The following is a 17,239-nucleotide window of genomic DNA, read 5'->3' on the forward strand; positions in this document are numbered from 1 at the left end:
GACAACTGTTGGGCACAGCACTCTAGATTGATTTCATTTCAATCGAGTTGATTTCCTTCCCAGCTCATGGAAAATCTGTACTTCATCAATTTGGTTACTTTTCTAGTTGATTTTCGTAACTTTTTGTACATATAAACACAGCCACCACGAATACGAACCGAACCGTTCAAGGGTCATGCTGATCGGTTCATGCGTTCTTGAGTTTTGTTGCCTCAAAGGAACTTCAAACTCATTTTTATATATATAGATTCCTGGTTTCGGATAATTCTTTGAGAATTTCTTCGATTTTTTTTGTGAATGTTTGTAAATTTTTTTTATAGAATATATTTCGGCAAATTATTTTAAGATTGGATTCAGCCAATTTTTGAAAAAAAGCCTTAATATTTTTTTCACGAATTCCACCGGTGATTCTTATATAAATTCCTTTGCAACTACTTTGAAAGTTCTAAGGTAATTTTGACAGAAATTTTTCTAGTAATTTCTTTGGGAATTTTTCGTGAATTTCATAGGATTTTCTTCAAGCAAGCCCATCTTAGAATTTCTAGATTTCCAATTTAGCAATTTTTGGAAGCAATGGATAAAAATAGAGTTAAATGATAAATAATTGCAAAAGTAATCACGATAAAATTGCCTGAGAAATTTGAAAAACAACTGAAAAAAAAAATTCTGAAATAATTTCAGAGTAATAACCATTGAAATTATAAAAAAAATCCAAAGAAATTAAATTCCAATGAAACTAACGCAGAAATTAAAGAAAAAACTTGCTGAAGAAACTCGCAAAGAAATGGCCATACTGCGGTCTAGCGAACACGGAGTCGTGGGTTCGAATCCCACCCATCTCTCAATTTGACAATCAGCAATATTCTGTGCCTTCTAATTAATAACAAGTTTTCCCCGTAAATCTCTATAGAATTTCACTAGAGTTTTTTTTCTAGTAATACCTGGAAGTCCTGGATGAATCCATGAAGAAATCTCTGGAAGAATCACCGAAGGGATTTTTAGAAAAAATCCCAGGGAGATTTTCCGGAACTTCTCTAGTACACGGTGTGTTTTAAGAGCAACTTTAAAACAAAAAAATAAGTAAGTCTGAAATTTTGCCCAATGATACTTTGGGCCATTCCCTTCAATTTTCTGGGTCGGTGGAAAACATCCATCGGGGGGTCTAGAACAAATTTTTTTAAAGGTTTTTCATGTTAAAACTGTTAAAAGCGCATATAGTTAATTATTGCATCTCCTACAAATAGTCACAACTGTTTTGTCTTTGAAGATAGAACCATAAAATTTTCAGGCGTTCCGAAGTAGTATGCGTAGATGACTGTGTGAAAATTTCATTGAAATATGTTGAATGGTTTCCAAATAATAGCAAAACTATCAAACGCATTCTAAAATACTAAGCTTAGTATCAAAAGTCCAACAAAATATCAATATTTTTTATATATTAATACACGAACAATATTGAATTCTAAGCACCTTGAGTCATTTCATTATGGCGGTACTGTGAATACTTGTTTTTCAAATGATGAACAGATACATAGTCAAATACATGAAAGGAAAACACACACACTGCCACTGTGTAGCTTTTCACTAAAGTATTAATTATTTATTTCAAGAACGTGGTTTTGCGTATACATGTTCACAAGTACAAGTATGCCTTTATTACGAATCCTATAATAAACACAATTATCATGATTGCTGAGCATGTCGGCCTCCCTAAAAAATATATTGTATATATTTGAATGTTATTTGGTAAGCCAAGAAAAGCACTCGAGGATTGGGAAATATCTCTGTTTTGGGGAAAAGTACAGAAACTAAATTATTTTGGAATTAATGTTTACAATCTGAAAATTAAATAGTATTTCACCTTTGTCATAGAATAAAAACAAGTTAACTCTGTTAAAGACCTCATAATAACATTGAAGTTGTGGGTAACCACTGTCTTGAAGAACACAATAACGAGAACTTAGTTCAAACCAGAACTCAGTTGGGCAATATTCGATCAAGGACAACTTTACGGTACTAAACATAGTTTTCGGATTATTCCACGATATTTGACATAGCTGTTGGACCTAAACTTAAGTTTGTCTTTGAATTTGATAGCAATACGATACTTATTGCTTATGCCACCATTTACTAACAAATAACTGATAATTAGTAATTAAAGAAGAGTTGAAAGAACGGAGTACTTATTGAAAATGTTTCTACATTAAGCATGAAAATTAGGTTGTTTAACATGAAGCCAAGGAAAAACAATTTGATAACAATGATTTAAATAGTCTTCTCGATTTGCATATGATGTCTCAAAAATATTTTCTGTGTAATTTGAAACCTCCAAGCATGAGGAAGAGTGATTGATCATTGTTAGGGCGTCGTTTACTAGTAGAATATTTTCAACATAAAACTATATGTTTCTAAAAAATAACAGTTTTTTTTGTAATCCAAATTAATGCGCCACGCTCTCTAAAGACTTTCGCTTGCAATTTGATACTTAGATAATACTTTAATCATTAAAAAAAATAAAAAAAGAACATGTATACACAAAACCACGTTCTTGAAATAAATAATTAATACTTTAGTGCATAGGTTCCCAAACTTTCAGGGTTCGCGACCCCCTATTGCCAGCAGACGTACTGCAGACGTACTTGTCGCGACCCACCATAGAAATTTCCTCATTTGGTGTCTGTTACAGTAAAAAATTCTACTGTCCCTCGCGACCCCCTGGTTGAAGGCTGGCGACCCCCCTGGGGGGTCGCGACCCACAGTTTGGGAAACTATGCTTTAGTGAAAAGCTACATAATGGCAGTGTGTGTGTTTTCCTTTCATGTATTTGACTGTGTATCTGTTCATCATTTGAAAAACAAGTTTTCACAGTACCGCCATCATAATGAAATGACTCAAGGTGCTTAGAATTAAATATTGTTTATGTATTAATATATAAAAAATATAGATATTTTGTAGGACTTTAGCTACTAAGCTTAGTATTTTAGAATGTGTTTGATAGTTTTGCTATTATTTGAAAACCATTCAACATATTTCAATGAAATTTTCACACAGTCATCTACGCATACTACTTCGATACGCCTGAAAATTTTATGGTTCTATCTTCAAAGACAAAAAAGTTGTGACTATTTGTAGGAGATGCAATAATTAACAATATGCGCTTTTAACAGTTTTTGCATGAAAAACCTTCAAAAAAAATTTTTTTGTTCTAGACCCCCCGATGGATGTTTTCCATCGACCCAGCAAATTGAAGGGAATGGCTCAAAGTATCATTGGGCAAAATTTCAGACTTACTTATTTTTTTATTATAAAATTGTTCTACACAACACACCGTGACGAGAGTTTATGATCGGAACTCAATTCTGTGAACAAATATTGTGAAATAATAACTACACATAAATTTACCTAAATCCTGATTCGAACTCGAGACCCGTCGATTGCCAGCAGCATGCCTTCCTATCTGCGCCATCCTAGAGATGATGAATTGCAGCGCTCAAATCAAAACATAAACTTCCCGTGGTTTTATAATGATCAGATTTCAACTTCTATTCAGTAATAGAGAATTAGCCCAGACATTATGGTTAACGACTGAAAAGCAGTTTAATACAGCTGTTGTTCAGTGAAAAACACGTGTTTTTTATCATGTACTCTGAGTCAAAGTATGACGAAACGAAAGTGCTTATTTGACTTGAGGAAAACACATTATACAGATACATGTGCTAATTTTTACATGAACTTAACAAGAAGCATAAAAAAGTCTTGTTAAACTATGTAGTAAAGGAATTACTGCGTGTCGAATAAAAATCTTATTGAACGCTGAAAAAGTGTTTAAAATTATCATTGTTAATACCAATACGAAAAGTTGAACATTGGCTACCTTTTCAATTGATATAGCATTTGTACAGTAATGTGCACAGCATTATTTTAGTTCAGCTATAATTACTATTATACAGCAACAATTCAGCATGCATGCTTGTTTGCGGCTGGCGATTGTTAGTTGGGAATCCCTGTCGCAGTTTCTGAAGAAACCTCAGGAGGAGTCCTGGATGCAATTCTAAGAAGAATTCCTAAACAATCCCTAAACAAGTCCTGGATTAATTCCGGGAGGAGTCCCTGAGAGAATTCTAGGAGGAATTCCTAAAGATATCATAAAAAGAGTTCCTGGAGGAATTCTTGGGAGATTTTTTAAAATAGTACCTGGAGTTATTTCTGAAACAATCACAGAAGGAATTCCCGAATGAATCACTGGAGGATTTCTTGGAAGAATTCCTGAAGAAACCCCATAAGGAATCCCGAGACCAATCCCATGAGGATTTTTTTAGGAAATCCTAGGAGGGCTTTCTTAACGAACTCCGGGAAATTCCTGCATAAATACTTCGAATAGTTCGAGATGGAATTATTGAAGAAAATTTAGCAGAATTTTTGAAAGATACGGAGAAATCCCTGAAGAAATCTTTGAAAGAATACCTGCATAAATAGCTGAAGGAATACTTGAAATAAATCATTGGAACAACCACTGGAGGAAGCTCTACAGATATCCCTGGAAAATTCCCGGAGTAATGTCTGATGAAATCGCTAGAGGAATTCTTGAAGAAATCTCTGGAGGAATCTATCTTGTTACAATTCTGAAGCAATCGTGGGAGAAATTCCTGAACCATTTTTTGGAACAAGCCCTGAAACAATCACTATCGGAACCCCACAGACGACCATGCAGGAATTCAGGGAGGAGAAATTTCCGGAGAAGTCCTGAAGGAATCCCTGGATAAGTTCCTGAAGAATAACATGGAGAAATTTCTGAAGGCGATTGTGGAGGAACTCATTAAGAAATCTCAGATTATTTTTGCTCTTTGCAAAACATTAGTTTGAATTAGGCAACGTCCGCAAATTACGTAACGCTCTAGGGGAAGGGGGGAGTACGGCCGAGCGTAGGGGAGAGGGGGGTCGAATAATGTCAATTTTAGCGTTACGTAATAAATGGATGCTTCCTTATATAGTAATGAAAATTCTTGCATTTTAAGTCACTATACTCGATAGCAGCATATGATTCTAGAAAGTCCTTCTCATTCCCTACCGAGACCGGTTCCGGTATATCAGGAAAATTTAACATGTGTAACGCCTCTGAAACCCACAGAAAACCTTCTGAAGCTTTCTGAAATCTCTTCGAAAACACCCTAAAACCTCCTCGGACTCCATGTAACACATCTGAGACCCTCAGAAATCCCCGAAAACTCCTACTTAACGCTTGCGTAACGCTGAAACTAATCCAAAATCCTCTGGAGCTTTCTGAAATGCCTTCGGAATCCCCTTATAACCCCATCGGATGCCATGTAACGCACCTGAGCCCCTAGAAACCCCCGAAAACGCCTACGTAACGCTTGCGTAACGCCTCTGAAACACGCCTTAAATCCTCTGAAGCTTCCTGAAATGCTTTCGAAAACCCGTCGAACATCATGTAACGCACCTCCGAAGGGCCTCCTTCGAAATCTCCCAAAAATGCCCTTGAAGTCCCCATGCAACGCCTCTGACCGTCCCTCCTGAAACCCCTTTTAAAGCCCTCTGAAAGCCCGCCACTCCAGGCCACTCGCCCTTCTTAAGGATAGACTTGTTAGAATCCCAAAATAGCCGCCACAATGGCCGACTTTAGGACCTACTCACGATTTCGAGGGCACAAATCTCTTCATAAACAAAACCAGCGCACCTGATCTTTTTATTTCAAGCTTATTACAAGTGAGCAAGAACAGAATAATGAAATTCACTGTTGTTTGAAGCTTGCTTCTTGAGATTTGTGCGTCTGAAGTTCTTATGCACTGTTGAAACGGGATTTCAAGACGTTTGTCCTTAAACTTCTTTGCAATCTTCAAATCCATTTAGGTAATAAACTGAATCCATTTAGGCTGTTCCGACTCATTACATAAATGGAGGTTGGGGTGTTATTAAGTCAGTGTTTTAATGAGGAAACTTAGTTCACGAGAACTGGTCTAGCTTTCGGACATTTGAAATGGGACCAAGGGGCTTTCCAGGAAGTTCCTAGAGAGCTCAAAAAGGGGGTTGTTTTGGGGTTTTTTTGAAGATGTTCCGACAGGTTTCACTTCCGTTTCAATGGGATTACGGCTGAAATCCCTATTATCCCATTGAAACGACATTTCAATAGTATTACGGGGATTTCGAGGACATTTCAAGTGGCTTTAGGGCAAGCATTATGGTCGATTCAGGGGAGGAGTCTCAGGAGTCGTTAAAGGGCGTTTAAGGAGTTTCAGGAGCGATTCAACGATTCAGAGGGCTATCAGGGGCCTATTTTATAGGGATTACGGGGATACCAGGAGCGTTTGAATAGTATAAAGCGTCCTAGAGATCCCCTGAAACCCTGAAGACCCCCCCAAAGCACCCCTGAAACCTCTCTGAAACCCTCCCTCTTGGGACTCCCTGAAACGGCCCTGAGACCCCCCACTAACTTCCCTAACGCCATTGAGATTCCCTGATTTGATTGATTTATCTTTATTTGAGAGACTTTCAGCCCTTGGCTGGTTCATCTCTATTGAGATTCCCTAAAATACATTTTCATTACAAGTACGGAAACATAGAGATGACTCTTTTCATTGAGAGTGTGTGTAGGTAGTACCCACTAACGAGCCTGGATAAAACAAAGAGAAGAAACGTCAAAATTGGAACAGTCCATTTGCTGTCATCTCCATAGTTCCAATCGAGCAGGAGACCTGTCAAAACGACAAGGATTCGCCACTTTGGTATACTCGAGACAAGTGCCAACTAGGTGCACATTCGGTAGTTTGGAGTTCATATGAACTGCAGATATCCAAAACAGACTGTTTTTACCGGCTTTCTGTAAGAGGGTTACATGAAGTAGAGAAAACAAATAACGATTCAATAACTAAGCCGATCTTTGCTGAATTCTATTTCCATTGATAAAAGTTAACAGTTCTGTTAGAATAGTGTTGTCATTGTGTGTTGTTCTTGTTGTTATTTTTGCAAATTTGTCGTTTACTTACGACGAGAAGAGCTATAGTAGTAGATTTTCCCTAAACGTTTCGAGACAACGCTCTAGATCGTATCTGTTGTTAGTGCTAACGTAAGTACTGTTTATTACTTCATCATTAATGTATTGTATATATAACTTTGGCGACGATGAAAATACGGTATATACGAAATTTATCCCTTATCTAACGATTTGTTTTACTTATAATACTTCTCTTTTGTTATTCTTCAACAGCTTTTAGCTATAACTTTATCATTGTAGGTAAGTGTTTCAATTTATTACTGTATTACCATTATTATCATAAACAGTAACGCCTATTTAGATCGCCTACTGCGATTGCCCTGCTCCGATTATTATCTCTATCCACTGTCCTGCTCCTGCTCCGACTCGCCCGACAACTTCCTGCGCTTCCGCTCGGAAGTGGTCTTTAGCGCGTGCCACATGGTCACCGGCTTCCGCAGTGTGGTCAACATCTGGTGCCAGTGCCGCAGCCCCTTCCCCGTGGTGCCACTGCCCACGATAACGTGCCCAATCGAGACCAGCTTCGTACTGGGCTTACGGTTCAAGCTGCTACCGCTACTACTGTTGGTACTATTGTCATACAGGTTTATCAGATTGTTGCTATTGTTGTTGTTGTTGATAAGATTGGTACTGCCGCTGCTATCCCGGTTGGTCATTTGCACTACCGACAGGCGGATCTGGACCGAGTTCAGCATGTACGGCGGAACACTGAAGATGATCGCCTCGTTGTAGATGGGTGATCGTTCTCCTCGTTTGACGGAAGTTTTCTTCTTCGAAACTTTCTTGTCGTTCTTCAGCAGGTACACCTGGAATTCGGAAAGTGATCGTTAGCAGCCCAATGATCCTACCCAGTACTTCTTCGTCTCACCTTCACAAAGATACTCTCGCTGGAATCTACCTCCATCATCGGGCTATCATCGGCCATCGGTTCACCACCCTCATCGATAGCATTTTGCTGCACTAACTGCTGTTGTTGCTGCCCTCTAATTGGTCGGTTGGTCCGGGTTTTGAGGTTAAGGTTACGGGCCTTGACGACTACCACCGTAAGCCGTTCCGCCGTCGGTAGATAACTGAGGGAGAACATCAACTCGCCCAGTTGGGTCTTTTTGTGGCTGGAGTCCACCAGTTTGAGCCACGTCGTCATCGGCCGGCTGATGTTCTCGTTGATTTGCATCTCGCATTCACCTGAAATGGGCAAATTATTGTTCAACTACTTACACCAGCGTTTTTCAAACTATGGGTCGTGACCCACTGATGGGTCGCGGGCTGATTATTGGAGGGTCGCAAAGGCTTGGGCGATATTGTTAAAAATGTCCTTATTAAATTATGTCAAATGATATTGCTAGCAATTTTCTTATTTACAAATACTTCTTTTGTGGCGTTATAGGAAATTCTCTAGGGATTCACTTAGGGTTGACCCCACGAGTTCTTTCAGTGATTCCTTCGAAAATTCCTTCGAGGGTTTTCTACTACACTAAACAAAAAAAATCTTCATGGATTACTCTACAGGCCATCCTCCAGAAATTTCTTCACAATTCCTTAGTTCGGGGATATCTCCAGAAGATCCTTGAAGAGATACTGTTGGCGATCCTACAGTTATTTCTCATGAAGTTCCTCTTCAGAATTTCTTTAGTAATTCCTCCAGGAGTTCCGTCTCTAAATGTTTATTTTGAGTTTTTCCAACGTTTTCTAGTGAGATTTTCCAAAAGTTACTTCAGGAATTCTCAATAGTTTATTTTAGGGGTTTTTCCAGGAGTACGTTCAAGAATTATTCGATGAGTTTTTTTTTTTTCAGAGATGCCTTAACGAATTCCTTCAGGAATTTTTTCAGGAGTTATTTCAGAGGTTCTCTCTGAAGATCCTACAGACATTCTTCAAGGATTTCCATTAGTAGTTTCTTCTGGAGTTTTAAAAGACAATTACACCGTCTTCGACCTTTCGGCCTCTACAGACTGAACATATACTAACATTAGACAACGGGCAACACATCCCGAGCAGAAGAGCATACCTTATAAATACCATGCGAAGAGCAACATGTGCTCTAATACCTAAAATTGTTATTACTGCGTTATTCTACGAAATGTTATAAGAACATCACAATAACAGTTGGAGGTATTTGAGCATAGTTTGGTATTGATGTAGTATTTGTTGGTTTAGCAGTGAAAATAACCGAAGAACAAGATTTGCTATTACATCATCAAGTCATCGAACAAATGAAACATTTAATAACAAGAAATGTTATTAATTTGTTATTCAATAACTTAGGGATGCCAAATACAGCACTTGAAATTTTAAGTATGCATTCATTATTGAAAGAACAAGATTTGTTATTTTGTAGGTGTTATTTATACAAAATTTTGGTATTCGTTTTTGTTATTTTGACTCTTATTATCAACTAATGAAGGGCATATCAAGGTATGGTGGTATTTAAGATAAATACCTTGATACGTTATTCACTTGTTATTCTCTTCTGCTCGGGATATAACGCACCCAGTGGCCCAATGGAGAATTTTCCGTTCGACGAAAAGTTTTACCCGACTGGAGCGGGAATCGAACCCACACTCCGAGGCTTACGAGACACCTGAACGACTGACGCCGCTAACCGCTCGGCCACAAAGTTTTCAGGGAGTCCTTTGGGAGTTACTTCAAGGGTTTCTTCATTCATTAATTTAGTTCGACATCAAATTCATGATTACTCTGAATCAACAATTTGCCGCCATAATACTCGATTTGCAGCTGCAGCTCTCCAACGTCGGTCACGCCCAACGCTCGCCAGATCACGCTCCACCTGGTCCGCCCATCGTGCTCTCTGTGCTCCACTCCTCCTTGTACCAACCGGATGGTTAGCATACACAAACTTTGCAGGGTTGTTGTCCGGCATTCTTGCAACATGCCCTGCCCACCGTATCCTTCCGGCTTTGGCCACCTTCTGGATGCTGGGTTCGCCGTAAAATGCAGCGAGTTCGTGAATCATCCTTCTCCGCCACACACCGTTCTCCTGCATACCGTCGAAGATCGTTCTTAGCACGCGTCGCTTGAAAATTCCGAGTGCTTGTAGGTTCTTCTCGAGCATGGTCCATGTCTCGTGTCCGTAGAGGATCACCGGTCTTATTAGCGTTTTGTACATGGTGCATTTGGTGCGTGGGTGAATCTTTTTCGACCGCAGTTTCTTCTGGAGCCCGTAGTAGGCCCGACTTCCACTGATGATGTGCCTCCGAATTTCACGGCTCACGTTATTGTCAGCCGTTAGTAAGGATCCGAGGTAGACGAATTCCTCCGCCACCTCGAAAGCAACCCCGTCTATCGTAACATTGCTACCCAGACGGATCCGGTCGTGTTCGGTTCCGCCTACCAGTATGTACTTTGTTTTTGAGGCATTCACCACCAGTCCGACCTTTGCTGCTTCGCGTTTCAGGTTGGTGTACAGCTCTGCCACCGTTCCAAATGTTCTGGCAATAATATCCATGTCGTCCGCAAAGCACACAAATTGACCGGATTTTGTGAAAATCGTTACTCGGCTGTTGATCCCGGCTCGTCGCATCACACCTTCCAGAGCGATATTGAAGAGTAGGCATGAGAGTCCGTCACCTTATCGCAGTCCCCGGCGAGATTCGAATGAACTGGATATTCACCCGAAACCCTTACGCAGTTTTGCACACCGTCCATCGTTTCTTCAATCAGTCTAGTCAGCTTCCCAGGAAAGCCGTTTTCGTCCATGATACTCCATAGCTCTGCGCGGTCGATACTATCGTATGCCGCTTTGAAGTCGATGAACAGGTGGTGCGTTGGGACCTGGTATTCACGGCATTTCTGGAGGATTTGCCGTACGGTAAAGATCTGGTCCGTTATCGACCGGCCATCGATGAAGCCGGCTTGATAACTTCCCACGAACTCATTTGTTTTAGATGACAGACGGCGGAAGATGATCTGGGATAGCACTTTGTAGGCAGCATACAAAATAGTGATCGCCCTGAAGTTCTCACATTCCAAATGGTCGCCTTTCTTGTGAATGGGGCAGATTACCCCTTCCTTCCACTCCTCCGGTAGCTGTTCGGTTTCCCAGATCCTGACTATCAGCCGATGCAGACAGGTAGCCAACTTTTCTGGGCCCATCTTGATGAGTTCAGCTGCGATACCATCCTTACCACCTACTTTGTTGGTTTTGAGCTGGTGAATGGCATCCTTAACTTCCCTCAGCGTGGGAGTTGGTTCATTTCCGTCCTCCGCTGCACTGGCGTCGTCGTTCCTTCCGTTGCCGTGGGCTCCCGTGCCTACGTTCTCCACGCCGTTCAGGTACTGATCGAAGTGCTGCTTCCATCTTTCCATCCCCTCACGTCCGTCCGTCAAGAGGCCTCCGTCTTTATCCCTGCATATTTCGGCTCGCGGCACGAAGCCGTTGCGGGATGCGTTGAGCTTCTGATAAAACTTCCGTGTTTCATGGGAACGGCACAGCAGTTCCATTTCTTCACACTCCGCTTCTTCCAGGCGGCGCTTTTTCTCCCGAAAGAGGCGGGTCTGCTGTTTCCGCTTCTGTTTATAACGTTCCACGTTCTGTCGAGTCCCTTGCTGCAGCATTACCGCCCTCGCTGCGTTCATCTCCTCCAAAACCGTTCAGCACTTTTCGTCGAACCATTCGTTCCGTCGATTTCGTTCCACGTACCCGATGATGCTCTCTGCTGCGTCGTTGATGGCTGCTTTCACTGTATTCCAGCAGTCCTCTAGAGGGGCCTCATCGAGCTCGCCCTCGTCTGGCAACGCGGCTTCGAGATTCTGCGCGTATGCTGAGGCGACATCCGGTTGCTTCAGTCGCTCTAGGTTGTACCGTGGCGGTCGCCGGTACCGTACATTGTTGATGACGGAGAGTTTTGGGCGCAGTTTAACCATCACCAGATAGTGGTCAGAGTCGATGTTGGCGCCTATTGGCGATAGGTCCTGACTTCGATAATGTCGGAGAAGTTCCGTACGTCAATCAGAACGTGGTCGATTTGAGATTCCATCTGCTGTGGTGATCTCTAGGTGTAACGATAAGGGAGGCTGTGTTGGAAAAAGGTGCTACGAATGGCCATATTTTTGGAGGCGGCGAAATCAATGAGTCGTAGGCCGTTTTCGTTCGTTTGCTGGTGGGCACTGAACTTACCAATCGTCGGTCTGAATTCCTCCTTATGGCCTACCTGAGCGTTTAAATCTCCTATGATGATCTTGACGTCGTGGCTTGGGCAGCGATCGTACTCGCGTTCGAGCTGCGCGTAAAATGCGTCCTTGTCATCATCAGTACTTCCGGAGTGTGGGCTGTGCACGTTTATTATGCTGAAGTTGAAGAATCGGCCCTTGATCCTCAACCTGCACATTCTTTCGTCGATCGGCCACCAACCGATCACGCGCCTCTGCATATCACCCATCACGATGAAAGCTGTTCCCAGCTCGCGTGTGTTGCCGCAGCTCTGGTAGATGGTATGATTACCTCTAAATGTTCGCACCATGGATCCTGTCCAACACACCTCCTGCAGCGCTACGATGCCGAACCCGCGGTCCTTCAGTAGATCGGCGAGTATGCGGGTGCTCCCAATGAAGTTGAGAGATCGGCAGTTCCACGTGCCGAGTTGCCAATCGCAAATCCTTTTTGTTCGCTGGGGTCGTTGCCGTTGGTATCGGTTCGTATTATTCTGTTGCTGATTTTCCGTTACAATGGTTTTTTACGGCTGGCTCGTAGGGCCTGACACCAACCCCTTACTTTCCGGAGGACCATAGTGCACAGTTGAGCTTAGAGTCCTTCCCTGGCACTCGGACGTAGATCAGCCGCCCCTAACATGGGGATCAGGCGCTGTTGTGAGCCGCTCCTCGTGGAGAACAGACGCTCAGGGTTTTTAACTATATGCAAAATAAAGTTGGTAAACTCAGTTTTATTCAAAAACTGGAAGTCACCAAAACACCAGTAGTAAGGACTAAATACTATAAAGCCTTGAACTACCAGAACACATACTCCAAAATTGAAAAATAGGACGACACTAGATTTCGGTTTGGTAGATCTATCACCGCAACGCAACCCAAAAAGGCGCTCTACCGTAGCGTGGGGCTCCGATAAAGATCGAGCATCTTTTAAACCCCCTCAACCATTCATCCCTCAGCACGCACACTTAAAATAAAGTACCGTATTCAGCTGTTCTATTTTCGGTAAAAGTTGAGATTACCGAATGTTCAGCAGCATAATACCGAAGTTCGTCAAAAAATTACCGAACTTTCGGTAAACTCTACTGAATCATTGGTAATGTTTGCCGAACGTTCGGTAAAAAATGCCGAACTTCGGTAAAACTGTGCTGAACTTCGGTAATCCGAACTTTTACCGAAAATTGAACAGTCGAACAAATGACTCTGAAATAAATGTGCGGGTCGCCTGACACCTTGGATTGGGGTTACCTGTTTGGTGGACTTTTACCCCCGGAACAGGTGGTGGTCCGTAGTGATATTCTAAGCCGGCATCTACACGGGCCATGTGAAGGGCTTAGCCTCGCCACTACCACTATCTCCTGTTTGATTTGTTGTTTATTAGATTGCGCGAGTTGCACGAGAAAGGAGGTCCACTACGCCAGAGCCCTGCATTAACGCGGTAAGGGACAGCTTACTGTGGGAAGTGCCCAGGTACCCCACAGGAACCGTTTTCAATCGAGCATCTGTTTCACCCCCTCGATCACTCATTCCTCGGCACGGGTCGCTTGACACTTTGTATTGGGGTTAGTAGTCCTTCATATGCTACTTCATATGGGATAATGCATACGTCTTTTAAACCTTCCAAGATTCTACCTTATCTATTTGTGCCTTTCGTAAGTAACCCTTGAAGTTTAAAGTATGATTATACTTGCCAATTAGGGTTTGCTCCGTCGCACTCGTATGATACACATGGAACCAAAGTGATCGTCGAATACTCTTATGGGTGATCCAAAAACTAAAAGTTTCCTGATAACTAGGATAGTTGGAGGCCTTGCACACCTGAAAACGAAAGTTCCTTCGTGAAACTTCAAAGAAAAACAATCATTGACCACGGTCAACCTACCTTAGTTTGTAGCACCTTGCTCTCATCAGGTACGATAAACACCTTCACAAACGTATCCATATCAACGCCCGGAGGACCAACCAGCTGTTTCGCTTCCTGTATTGTCACCAGCAGCTCCATGCCTTCGATTGTCGTACTGGATCTGGAATGGTTCGTTTACTTCAGTACAAATCTCCCTAACCAAGGTTATTATCAACGCTCCCATACTTATCATACTGCAATCCCACGCAAAGATACCCGGTAATCGCCTGGATCGGTTCCAGATCGCTGAAGATCACCGACGACTGTGACGCCACGGATTCGCTGGAGGTCGACGGCATCACCGATCGTAGCCGATCGGCTGAACTGGCGCTGTTGAATGCCGTCGCACCGACCATCGCTGGCATCCCACCAGGTCCAGCCACTTCCGAATCGTACGCGTCCCTCCCCAGCGAATACCGCTCGAGGAACGACTCCGATACGGTCTTCTGTAGGACCGATTCGCCTCCAAATGGGTTCTGCTGTGCTGTTCCGTAGTATCGACCCAGGTCTTTGTAGGATGAGTTCTTCACCAGGGGTGGAGGCGGAGGTGAGGTACCGCTGCTGGCGCCTAGGCCTTGGTCAGTTTCTCCGGCGACGATGGCGAAGCTCTTGATCAGTTTCCGTTCGCTGAACTCCGTCTCCGAGAAGGATCGATTCCGGAGGATATGTTTGATGCTGTTGGACACCGTCGGTATCCGGATGTTGTCGACTACGTCCGTTCGTGGAGAATCTTGGTACTTGCTGTGGTCTGGTCGGACAGTTGGTAGGTTCGGTGGACATGACGGAGGAGGGGATATTCGAGGTGGCATTGGATGGGAAGTGGGTTCCAGAAGTTTCGGAGAAATGAGAGGGGACGTGGATGAGGATGAAGAGGGTCCAGTGATCCGTGTTGGAGGAGGTTGGGGGCGAGCTGAAGCAGGTGGAGTTGGTTCGCCATCCTGGGATGGACCAAGGGTGTTGTTGAACTGTTGATAGATGTTCAGCAGGACTTGATTGCTCTCGATGAGACGGGACATTTTGCGGAGGTTTTCCATTTTGGAGAGACGTTTCTCCGCCCTTCGCAGGGGGTCTTCATCGGCGAAGACCGACTGAACCGTAGCGGGTTCGAAGTTGAAAATGCATTCCTCTTCGGGCTTTCGGGTGTCCGTGAAGGACAGGAAAGGATTGTTGGCGGATCGGATGAGCCGCTGGAGGAACGGTGGTTCAGGGGGTTGTTCCAGTGGTGGAGGGGGAGGAGGTAGCGATGGGGGTGGTACAAGGGGATCGCTTTCCTCTTTGAGGGGTGGTTCGTTGAGGAAGGGATTGGTGCAGATGTGGGGTTCGTTGTGGAAGCGCTTTTCTCGGGGTGAGCTTAGTACTGGCAGTGGAAATGATATCGGGGCCGAGTGTTGCTTACGTGGGACGGGACGCGGTATTGGGGATATGATTATTGCTCCGGTTGGAGGCTTGGGCTCCGATCTGAAAAATGTAGACTTGTGTAAAATGTTCACCATAGAATTTGAAAACCAACTTACGTTTGCTTATGGATTGCTTTTTCTCGGGTCAGTTTAGGTTCCTTGGGAGAGGGTGCTGGTCTCAGTGGTTGGGGAGGTATTTCCGCTTCTTCGGTTGATGATGTGCGCCACGGTGGGACGGTTAGACCAGATCCTTGGCCGTACTGAGGTTTGTAGTCACGGTCCACGGAGTCGAAGCGTTGGAAGCTTCCCGTTGAGCCGAGATAGATCTCCGAGCCGGAATGCATCTGAGAATATATTCAATCGATTAGTAAATGGTTTTGAGCTGAATTTTTTTTATGACTATATTTAAGATCTGCATGCAAAAGGCTTTTAAATCTACAGTGTGATCATCTAATGCTCTATGGCAACGATCGGTACTCGCAATGCGCGATAGATCGTGTTGATTATATAAGTCTTAACTCCAGGATAGTTTGGATACATTGGCGGAGGCAAAGGGGGGCGAAGGGGGGCACTTGACCCCCGTAACTCTAAATTTCCGTTCAAATTTCACTAGATACGCCAAAAAATGTTTCAGAAAAATTAACAAAATAAATAACAAAATTTTGGCGCCAGCAAATTTCACTGGATACGCCAAAAAATGTTTCAGAAAAATTAACAAAATAAATAGAATCATTTCGGCGCCAGCAAATTTCACTAGATACGCCAAAAAATGTTTCAGAAAAATTCACTTCACTTCACTGAACTGAACTGAAGATATTTATATATAGGGTCTCAGACGTTCTTTGAACTTATTCTGGTAAGGCATGTTTCTCTAGCGATAGCATGATCGCTTTTGCATAGGGTAATAGCAGTTTCACTGTTTCGCGTTGGCATTTGATTGAGAACACTATGTAGATATTTTTGTCATTTATCAACGCCTTTAAACAATCTGCTCTAAAACTGCTTTTTGAGTATTTTTTTCAAAGAATGGCCACTTATTCTCGGTAGATCAAGCATAGTAAAATCCAAATACGTCCCTGAATCTCTTAGCGAAGCGTGTTTTACGAATTGAAAGCAATTTTGTGAATTGGAACAGAAACCCCCATACACTGATAAATGCCTAAAAGTATGCAATGCCCTTGGATTTTCATCTAGTTTAAACTGTTGCGTTCAAAATGTGTTACAAAATCCAATCAATCAGAACTTATTAACTTGATAGCTAAATTCACCGAGTTTTAATCAGTACTTCGCAAACGTACATAAGTATACAGCGAAAAATGAAATTATCTGGACAGGCAACATTTTCTCATTAAAAAAAAACTGGTCAACTATTTGTTACTTTTCATTAAGTGCATCAAAAAATCACAAATTTGTACTGTAAGTTGATCATCTAGTTCACGGGTTCCCAACCGGTGGTTCGCGGCCCCCTGGGGGCCGTGAAGCCAGTCTAGGGGGGCCGCGATGTTACCAAAAAACTGTTAAATTTTTATTCTATTTTGTGTAAATTATACCAATTTTTAATTTTGTATACCGCCATCCCCAAAAGGCACAACTTGAACAACAAATGTTCAGTATAAAACGTCTTCTGAAGAAAAAATTTTCGGCTGCGCCGCTATTTTTCAGCTTCAACTCAAATTGAATATTCATGACATAATTTTTACGAAATGTGAGTGTCGAATGAAAAAAAGTATCATTGATCGTCGAAAAAAAAACTCGGTTTCGTTC

General features: G+C 42.6%; 1 protein-coding gene across 1 annotated transcript in view; it reads right to left on the minus strand.

Annotated features, from left to right (window-relative positions):
• Positions 1 to 6,120: 6,120 nt before the first annotated feature.
• Positions 6,121 to 17,239, minus strand: part of LOC109427532 (uncharacterized) — a 29,675-nt gene continuing 18,556 nt past the window's right edge. Inside the window, exons 3-8 of the mRNA XM_019703085.3 lie at positions 15,593 to 15,819; positions 14,265 to 15,536; positions 14,058 to 14,199; positions 13,867 to 13,993; positions 7,878 to 8,194; positions 6,121 to 7,815 (exon numbers count right to left, since the gene is read on the minus strand). Coding sequence (XP_019558630.3) covers positions 7,348 to 7,815; positions 7,878 to 8,194; positions 13,867 to 13,993; positions 14,058 to 14,199; positions 14,265 to 15,536; positions 15,593 to 15,819 — 2,553 coding nt within the window. The 3' untranslated portion in view covers positions 6,121 to 7,347. The remainder of the gene's footprint in view (positions 7,816 to 7,877; positions 8,195 to 13,866; positions 13,994 to 14,057; positions 14,200 to 14,264; positions 15,537 to 15,592; positions 15,820 to 17,239) is intronic.

The sequence above is a fragment of the Aedes albopictus genome, chromosome 1, assembly GCF_035046485.1.
Source record: "Aedes albopictus strain Foshan chromosome 1, AalbF5, whole genome shotgun sequence".
Lineage (NCBI taxonomy): Eukaryota > Metazoa > Arthropoda > Insecta > Diptera > Culicidae > Aedes > Aedes albopictus.